General features: G+C 37.6%; 2 protein-coding genes across 2 annotated transcripts; one reads left to right on the top strand and one right to left on the bottom strand.

Moving 5' to 3' along the window:
• Positions 1 to 2051: 2051 nt before the first annotated feature.
• Positions 2052 to 9391, top strand: LOC126374991 (uncharacterized). Its single transcript, XM_050021808.1, has 3 exons — positions 2052 to 2257; positions 2936 to 3384; positions 8401 to 9391. The coding sequence occupies exons 2-3, from the start codon at positions 3110 to 3112 to the stop codon at positions 9248 to 9250; spliced, it is 1125 nt and encodes a 374-aa protein (XP_049877765.1). The 5' UTR covers positions 2052 to 2257; positions 2936 to 3109; the 3' UTR covers positions 9251 to 9391.
• LOC126374992 (uncharacterized) lies at positions 7514 to 9667 on the bottom strand. Its single transcript, XM_050021809.1, has 2 exons — positions 9376 to 9667; positions 7514 to 8335 (listed from the first exon to the last, which is right to left on the bottom strand). Exons 1-2 carry the CDS (start codon positions 9569 to 9571, stop codon positions 7614 to 7616), a joined length of 918 nt encoding a protein of 305 aa, XP_049877766.1. The 5' UTR covers positions 9572 to 9667; the 3' UTR covers positions 7514 to 7613.
• Positions 9668 to 9786: the final 119 nt, after the last annotated feature.

Here is a 9786-nt window from a genome sequence, read left to right on the forward strand (position 1 = left end):
GAAGACGTAATTGAGCCTGGGTTTAGTAAAAAGGGTCATCATTTATACCCAAAAACAATTCTAAAAGATGCATTATGTCTGTTATCCATGAAATTAGAAGGTTATAGGCAAATTTGCAACAAATCATGTAAAAAAGGCATAAACGCCTTAAGAACACTGTTGTACCTACCTGTTTGCATAAAATATAATGCAAAATCTAAATATATCTCTTTTCTATATCTAGCGATAAAAAACAGTACCTAGTTTTCACAAACAAAACAGATCATATATGTACACACAAATGATACTCGTCATAATATACTAAAAAAAACCATTCGTACTTCAAAAGTCTTACCTTGCAGATGCGGAGTGAGTGCGCGGCAGCCCTAACAGGCTTGAGCCGACTTTCGGCTCGGCTCGGTTCGGCTCGGCTCGAAAGCACGGCTCGAGCCGAACTGCCGAGCCGAGTCAAAATCGGCACGAAGAACCCACTTCGTTCGCCGAACGCCAGTCGGTCGCCATGTTGCCACAGACTAACAACTGCAGTATAACTTTATGTTTATTTTTAAATACGCTACAGTTGACAAGAATGTAGGTACGTTTTTAGTAAACTATTATGAAGAGACACCCAGATTAAATTATTAAAAATCACTATAAATCCATATTTTGTCATTATTATCGTAATTGTTTTTAAATTACAATTATATTTATATGTTGCATTTCTTTTTAAATTAAATAAGTACGTTATTATTTAAATGACCCGTTGATGTCTTTTGTACTAATAACTAATCAACTAAAGTACGTAAGAAAAGACATCAACGATACACAATGAGATTGATTCTGGCGACATAACATCTTTTTAGCTTTGTTTATTAGTTCTAAAACTAGCACCTATCTCTTTCTTGTACGTGTGACAAGGTTTCCATGACGCGCGCAACGTGTATTATTTCGTTTTTTTATCTACCTATTTGGCTTTGACCAATAAACTTACCTACTGAACGCTATCTCCGTCGATGAACGTCGTACGGCTAGTAGTCGGTGCGGAACCCGTGCCGCAGGCGCTGCATTAAATACGTAAGTAATGGACGACATTATTAAAATTTTTGAGCTGTCAACTAAAATGTAAAATTACCGTTTTGTATATTGGATTGGTAAACTTCGTTAAGCATGTATTTTTGCAGAAACCAAAAGAATGATTCCAATTTCATGGATCGATCATCTTCTTCGATCGATCATTATAATAATTGACAATTAAATTTAACTATGATACATTGATGTTTGTCGGTGTCGGTACTGCTTTATTCTGCTAATGTACAAAACACATTACATTATCGTATATGTCTAAAAACACCTATTTATGTAAATCTAAACACCTGTACAGAATATACCATATATATTTACAAATTCTACACTCCGTAAACCCTTAATTCATTCTAGTACTTACTTCTGAATACCAATCCCTCGCACGAGGCAAGAAAAAGAAAATCTGAAAGCGCGGGCTTTGATACTCTGTGGCTATGAGGCGAGCGGCCGCTAGGTGGCAGCACATAGCTCGCTATTCACAGTGTATATTATTTACCGCGCGTATATATGTATGTCGTTATATAAGTGAACAGAAAGCTACGTTCGGGCGACGCGGGCGGAATGGCGGGCGCGGCGGGCGAGGGAGGGGGGCCGCGACCCACGCACACAGAGGCGGCCACCCACACACCCGCGCCGCGCCGCGTCCGCGCGTATCGAACCACCGCGCGCGCCAAGCAACCGACTCGACGTATTCTTATTATTATGAAAGGAGAAACGCTTTTTGTAGGGCAAGAACTAAATTTGTATTACTGCCGATAATAAAGATCGTGAACGCATTTCAGTGCGCTGAAGTTTGCGACGGCGCTCATAGATGTCGCTTCCGATCTGTGGTTGTAGTTTCCACTGAGGTTTTCCGCGTGAAACTTTGAGCCTGCGCGATTGATCAGCGCTATAATGAACCTATAATGAGATTGACGCGCGCTCGTTAGCTTTTCCATACTATTTTTCATAGCCAAACAACGTTTCAGTTCTGTATTGTGTACGGTTAGGTAACCTGCCTATAGTAAATGTATTAACCTGAATTTGGTCTGTCTGCAGATTTTGGAGTAAATACTGAATATCTACTTGGTTGGTAGGACAGAGGACCGACCAATGAGAAGTAATACCTATCAGATGCGATGCCCTGAATTCATCTGTCTGTCTACTTCCACCAACTCATAGCGCGATGGTTGACATTACATGTCACACTTACTAAGTAGGTATTACGTATTCGTTAAATTAATAGGTAACAAAAAAGTCAATCAAGCAATACAGACCGTAGGTACCTATTTAAATACTAGTGAGTGATGGATTAATAATTACTAACCATACAATAAATAACTCCATAACAGTAGGTAGGAAAGTACCTAATAAGAATAAACCTACCTAATACAAAACTTTTATCAAATTAATAATAAGTAGCTGCTGCAGGTAATTAGCCTAAAGTTGAATGAATACCATATTAATCCTCTTTTACTTATTTACTAGCTACACACATAATAATTATATTTGACAAAAAACTTTCTGTTTGAAAACGCATTTCCCGCACAAATTATTACAGTTCAAGGACCTCGCGCAAAATAGTTTTTATGTCATGTTCATAAGAACACGCGAGCAGCATACAGCATTGGGAACAAAGAACAGTTTCGCAGTTGCGCGTAAAGTTCGAGAGATGGCGGTATGCGGCTGAGCCCGGGTCGAGCGACGAGCTAGTGAGGGGCTATAAGGGGCCGATGCAGCCATGCCCGTTTCCCGCGAAGCAACAATTCGCTTGCTTGACAATAAACCGAGCCGTTATTCCTAGTCAGATGCATTGTGTTCATCGCGTTCTGCCAAATAAATGTATTAAAAAAATAGAAATTGAGTTAGTTTGATTTGTTTTAATGTTTTTCAGATGTCATCGCAGTATAACAAAAGTAATTATTCCTTGAGTAACGAACGTATCGATCGACGCTACCGCCACACCGCCGCTGCGGCTAACAAAAATACAACTCGCTGTCGCTGGTTCGCTCACGCTCAGTAGTTGTTGTGATTGCGTCAGTGCATAACGTGTTTATACATTCCAGACATGGTTTTATCAAAAGTAGCTCTGTATTGTCTTGAAAGCAACCCGTACTTAGCTCATGATATAATTACCACTCGGACGATACTAAACAAAGGCCGGATATATGAAAAATTTCATCAGCTTTACGAAAATGCCAGAAAAAAGCCTAACAGATTCTACAAATACACTAAAATGTCCATTGAAACTTTCGATTACATAGTAGAAAACGTAGAAAAGGCGGAAGAAATGTTAGCGAACAAGAATTTATCTGTTGCGGAGAAGGTATTTCTAACTTTGAGGTATGTATCATTTTTATTTCTGTATTTCTTGGAACTAAGTATTTAAGTATACATGTTTTTAATTAACCATCATTAAAAAAGTGATTATCAATGAGGGACTTTCCAGACTACGTTCAACAAAAACAATATAGATGGCGTTGTACAGCTTTAACGTGATAATTACCTACTATTTTCTCATTACTCGGGTAAATAAATTATTCCAAATACAATGTAGTCGCAGATGCATATCGTCACTGGAAAGGCAAAATTACGTAAGCGCCAAAAGGCCATTTCGAGAAAAAGCCGTTTAAAGTTTCATTTTTTCGTTTTTTTATCATAACTTTTTACCCAATTATCCAATTTAGATGATGTCAAAGTAAGGTTACATTGTTTTTTAATTTTCTATGTCCAGCAATACATATTATAACTGTTGGATTGCTATTTTAGGATATAGTGGCGCTTACGTAAAAATGACTTCAGTTTACAGTAAAGCAAATTTACTTAACCGCCATCTGGTTAAAATATTATTTGGAAGCAAAATTACTTACAGCTCTTACGACAATGCATACGAGAACGACAATATTTCTTTAAATATAATAATACTGTAATGTTAGCGGAGTAAAAGTTACTGTAACGACTTTTACACATCTGCTCTCATTATGTAAAAATTGCCTACAAAGTGATCGATTGATTATGTCAGTTCACCAAAAATTCTTTAAAGTAAGTTTTTGTAATATCTTACATGGGTAAAAAGACGTAAGAGACAAATAATTATTCTTAATACCTCTTTAAACTACTTATTACTTCAATTGATTTATAAAAATGGCTATTAAAATACTGAAGTGCCAGAAATAAAGTTTCATAAAATATAAATAATAGCGTACAACCCGTTATCTGTTTGTAAAAGTTTCTTTTTAACACTTTCAAAGACAGAACGTATACGGACGTTCCGATTCCAAGGTGCCATACTACCTATTATGAACCACCAATGACCCATGGTCTCTGTCCGTGAAAGGGTTAAACGGTTTTATTTAGCTAAACCCGTACGGTATATTTGTATCAAAATTAGATATTGCAATTTAAGTACCTTCCTGTTGTCAGGTTGATCTGAAATTTGGTACGCACCTTTAATTCCGATGTCAATACAATATAATAAAATCAATAACATTATAAATCTAAGATGGCAGCCGGTACATAATGGGGGATTACATATTTTTCCACAACCCCCTCAATATGGGTATCAAAGATAGGACTACACTAGTAGAATACTGTCATTATGTCAAAATTTCAAATCCAAGATGGACGATATTACAAAATGACTGAAAGAAGGATGTTGCCCTTAATTTTGTCATTGTCATCCACCGTCCATATTATGCAGGGCAGCACAGTGGATCGCTGGGTGGGGTCGCTCCGCGAAGCCTGTGAAATCCCCAGGAGGCTTCTGAGCTTCTGGAAGGAGATAGGTTGGCTTACGTAGTCAACAATTACACGCATAATGGGCCACCTTAGAGTCTAAATGCGGAAAACAGAGCCCACTAACATAACATAACATATGCAGGGCAGCACAGTCGACCATGCAGTAGTATATTTGGGCTCAAAATTGTTTGAATTAGGACAAGCATACGTGGCTCTAAGTCGAGTCAAGTCTCTGGAAGGGTCAAGTCTTTTTAATTCCTCAATAATTCCCCTTATTGTTTTTAAGAGTATTTACCACGAAGTTTAATACACTTTTCCATTCGCTCGAACCAGGTATTATTTAACATTTATTCCACTCCAAAGTAGAAGTGTTCAAAATGGCTGACTTGAAAGCGTTGGCCGCATCTTCACCGCACTGGAACCTTTGACCGCGAAGAGTTTCTTTTGTAATTTTAGGAAATGTAAAGAAATCATTGGAGCTTAGGTCAGGACTGTATGGAGGATGGTCAAGAATTTCTACGTTTTCCTGCTTCAAATAATCGTTTGACGAGCGGTGTGTGAGCTTGCGTTGTCATGGTGCAGCATCCTGCACTCCTGCGCATCATCATGCGTCGCTTTGGGTTACATTTTCGAAGTTCGGCGATGACTTGTGGTAAACAAATTGTGGTATACCAATCTGCATTAACCGTCCTACGATCTTCAAGTGCAATTGTCGCAACATGACCGATTTTCTCCACGAAGGTAGCCACCATCTTCTTTGAAGTGCTTCGAGAGCGAACAACTTTAGTCGGCTTTGACTCGTTTTGGAAGACCCAAACTGTGGATTGTTGTTTGGAATCAGGATAATAGCATAAATCCAAGATTCCTCACCACTGATGATGTCGTACACGTGATTTGACTCTCCTCGGTTGAACCTCTGAAGAGTTTTCTTACACCATCTGACGCGGGCTACCTTATGATCGTCAGAAAATGCGGGATGCAACGGCAAACTAGTTTTCTCACACCAAGTGCCTCATTCAATATCGTTTAAATGGTTGTCCCTGAAATGCCTAATAACGCCTCTATTCTCGGTATGTCACATGACGATTTTTGAGGATTAGTTGTCTCACAGCAACGATATTATCTTCAGTGAAGGCGGATATCCACGCTCGAATTCTAAATACCAGCGTTCGATGGCTCGCAGACATGGCACTTCATCGTGGAATAGAGATTTTAACTGTTTGAAACACTGAAGTCGCAGTAGGCCTCTTCGAAAGTTATAGAAAATTTTTCTTTGTAAGATTCATTTTCGGACATGATCTGACAGATTCAAACCAACGCTGTGACTAAACAATTGCATTAATCCTAATGCTTTCAATTGTTTTGATATTCGAAATTCCAACAAATTTGAATTTAGAGTTCTCAATTCAAAATTGGCGCTAAATATGCAAACGACAGAACTTAAAAAGTATAACAAAGTCGCTTTTTCTGTTCCTATATCCCTATGTACGCTTAAATCTTTAAAATTGCGCAACGGATTTTGATGCAATTTTCTTTAGTAGATAGAGTGATTCAAGAGGAAAGTTTATAGGTATGTATAATAACATCCAATAAATAGTGTAGAAATACTGGTATTTTTGAGGATTTTAATTTGATGTCGTAAATAATTTCATTTTTCCTCAGCATTGCATCCGAGCGAAGCCGGGTCGCTAATAAATTATAAAATCAATTCTAAAATAGTTTTACTTTTAGATCTATTGTTAAAAAATAACTTCCTGGGAAACTTACTGCTAGCCCACAAACTTGCTTAATAACAGCATAAAAATGCGAAGGCAAATTTACGTACACGCCTTACTTATTCTAAATACTGTAAGTCAAAATTACTTATTCGCCATTCACTGCATAAACATGCTAGGACATTTTTTTCTTATACGCCTTACTTATTTTAAAAGCTGTAAATAAAAATGACTTATACATAGTCTATTTTTTATTTTCAGTAGTCCAAAATTACTAATAAAATGATACTTTTCAAACTATAGAATGCCAAATTTACTTAAAGTTAATATGTAGTTATTATATAGGACCACAATATTACTTATACACCAGTCACGAAAAAAACACCAAAATCTTGTCGTTTAAGAAACTGGAATTGAAAAAAGTCAACTATTTTCAAATTTACGTAAGCGCCAAAAAAGTGCTCGTATCGCAATGCTACCCAGACAGATCGACGCAGAATGAAACGCTGATTCCGAATATATAAAAAACCCAAAATACCTATTTTGGCGCTTACGTAATTTTGCCTTTCCAGTGACGATATATATAAACAGATTTTTGCTACCTATATTGCTTCTCTTCATTTTAATCAGAATAATAATGGGTAGAAGATGTATTTGCCCTGGGCAAAACAAAGATAAAAGATGCATATAGGTATATGTCTGTTATCCACGTAATTAGAAGGTTATACGAAGAACAATCTATACAGCGCCATCTATATTGTTTTTGAGAAACGTAGCCTGGAAAGTCCCTCATTGACCTGTTTGTATGTGATATTGTTGGAATTAGTGTTGCCAGCTAATCGACTGCATATCGATTATTTTCTAAGCCCCTAAATAATCTAAATGTCGAATAATTTTATAGTCCTTTTTTATATTATATACATACCAACTTATTAAATAAAATAAAAAACTAATAGGGTAGATGAGTGGGTCAAACATGAATTACCTATAAATTGCTAATCTAGGAATAGTGTAAGACGATCAATAAGTTTTCATTTATTTACGAATTTAAATTATGAGTTACGTAACAATGAGGACGTCGATAGACCACTTTGAACTTAAAAATTGCAGGAATGTCTATTAAAAAAAGTTATCTTCAATCTCAACTTTATAGTCAACACATTCTGTATCGTTTTTCAGATCAGTAAATGGGTTTTGTGGTTCATTATATGTTTGTGGTAGATCAATTGATGCTTCTTGTGGTTCAGTCTTTACGACAGTTAACTCTTCTAATAAAGCTTGATTAATTTTATTCCTGATTCGTAACTTCTGCGTCGGATGTAACTTTTCCATCTGTGGCAAGATGCTCATGAGAAAGTGGTAATCTTCTGACTTTTCATTCCTTTCCTCTTTCTTTTGCTTTTCAATCTCCTGTTCTAGAAGTTTCAGTTTCTTTTTTTCAATTTCTAAAAACTCTGCGCGTATCGCATTAGGCCTTTTTATACCATTATTTGCCTGAGGTTCTAATGTTTGTGCTTGTGGCGAGGGTACAGGGGATCCACGAATGGTGTTGGTTCGGCTATAAGTTTTGAGTTGGGGTGTTTTATCTTGAAACTCCATTACTTCACCTTCGTCGCAAGAGCTATCCTTCATATCTTCTTGAAACTTTCCCCTTCCTGGCGCATTTAAAGAAGCAGCGTAGGCTTCATCTTCCTTCAAAAATTCTAAAGAATTATAGTGTCTCCATGTCGAATCAGGATTTATACCAGGATATTCTAAACTCAGTAAAACCTCGCTTCTTTTTCTATGTTCTTTTCGGAAAGAATCTTTAAGGTTCTTCCACTTCCTCTTCAGGTCATAAACTGAAAGTAATATAAGTGTTGTTTATTAGTACATATATTTACGAGTTTCATAAAATTTGTTCCAGGTGTCTTTCTACTACAAAGTCTTATGCCTGCCTTCATCAAGAACATGGTTTAAGCAGAAGTACAGTAAGCTCAATCGTGTATAGTACTTTGAAAGTTATGTGGAAAACACTACGTCCTTTACATATGCCTAAACCGACGACTGAACATTTGAGATCTGTATCAAGCGAGTTCTACTTGAACTGGAAGTTTCCCAATTGCATGGGATGCATATCTGCAAAGCATTTTTATGTATATGCACCAAGAAACAAGTCGAAGGAAGCTACAATAATGCTGCAAGGTATTTCTGATTCAGACTACAAATTTTTAGCAATTGAAACAATAGATGAAACACAAACAAATGAAGATATTCTAACAAAATCTAAACTGCTACCGCAGATACGTTCAGTTGCGCCTCTGCCACAATATCTTCCGTACTCGAAAACCAAGTTGCCTCACATTCTAATTGGCGATGAAGAATATCCTCTAAAAACGTATTTAATGCGCCCTTATCCTCCTAGACATTCAAATGAAGAAAAACGTCGTTTTAACACGATATTGCGAAAACCAGCGATTGTCATTTATAGGACGTTCGATTTGTTAATTGAAAAATGGCGTATTTTAAAAAAGCCTATTACGAAATCTATAGGTCACGCTATGTTAATTGCAAGGGTTGCTTGTCTTCTTTACAATGTCGTAAGAGATATGGACGGTGACAGAGACAAAGAATTTCAAATGCTCGTGGCGAACGTCACCCTGAAGCATCCATTGGTAATGACTGGAGTACGATCAAGGCGTAACAACCGATATTCAGCTCAAGCAAGATTCGTACGAGAACATTACAAAAAATATTTGACACAACAAACTTACTAAGGTAGACACATAAAACACACTCTCGTACCGGATTGACAAGAGCTGCGATTTCCCGTCCGAGACAGATTTTTTTTCGATTTAATTTTCTCTTTATGAAACATATAAAAATAAATAAATAAACTTACTTCTTGCAGTTGGAAATGCTAGTTTTACTTCTTCCCACGCCAGCGTTGCTGCTGGTTTAGATTTAAAAAGCGGGTGTCTAGAATCCCATAGTTCCGGTTTATCCTGTATTCTTTCGATCAGTTCTTCAGTATCAATTACAGGCCTTTTGCCTAATAATTCTGTTTCCGTGCTAACCGAATCGGCGCGCGATGACATTACTTGCTTGGTGTATGGTCGCTGCGTGGCGTGACAATGCGCGCGTCTGTGTGCGAGCGCTATGACACGCAGTGTACGTCCACGTGGGATTGTTTCGACCGCGCGCGCGGAGAGCGGCGCCGCGCCCCGCTTCCCCCGCCGCCGCCGCTGCCGCCGTTCCCCGCACCCTCCGTTTACTCACGTTACTGCATCTCTCAACGTTCACTAGTCGACAT

Source organism: Pectinophora gossypiella, chromosome 18, assembly GCF_024362695.1.
Source record: "Pectinophora gossypiella chromosome 18, ilPecGoss1.1, whole genome shotgun sequence".
NCBI lineage: Eukaryota > Metazoa > Arthropoda > Insecta > Lepidoptera > Gelechiidae > Pectinophora > Pectinophora gossypiella.

What these genes read in the sequence shown, in the direction of transcription:
- LOC126374992 (XM_050021809.1), bottom strand. Translation starts at nt 9,571, where the DNA reads ATGTCATCGCGCGCCGATTCGGTTAGCACGGAAACAGAATTATTAGGC. An exon ending in AGCATTTCCAACTGCAAGAA is followed by an intron (nt 8,336 to 9,375) that starts GTAAGTTTATTT and finishes TATTACTTTCAG; the next exon opens with TTTATGACCTGAAGAGGAAG.
- LOC126374991 (XM_050021808.1), top strand. Translation starts at nt 3,110, where the DNA reads ATGGTTTTATCAAAAGTAGCTCTGTATTGTCTTGAAAGCAACCCGTAC. An exon ending in AAGGTATTTCTAACTTTGAG is followed by an intron (nt 3,385 to 8,400) that starts GTATGTATCATT and finishes AATTTGTTCCAG; the next exon opens with GTGTCTTTCTACTACAAAGT.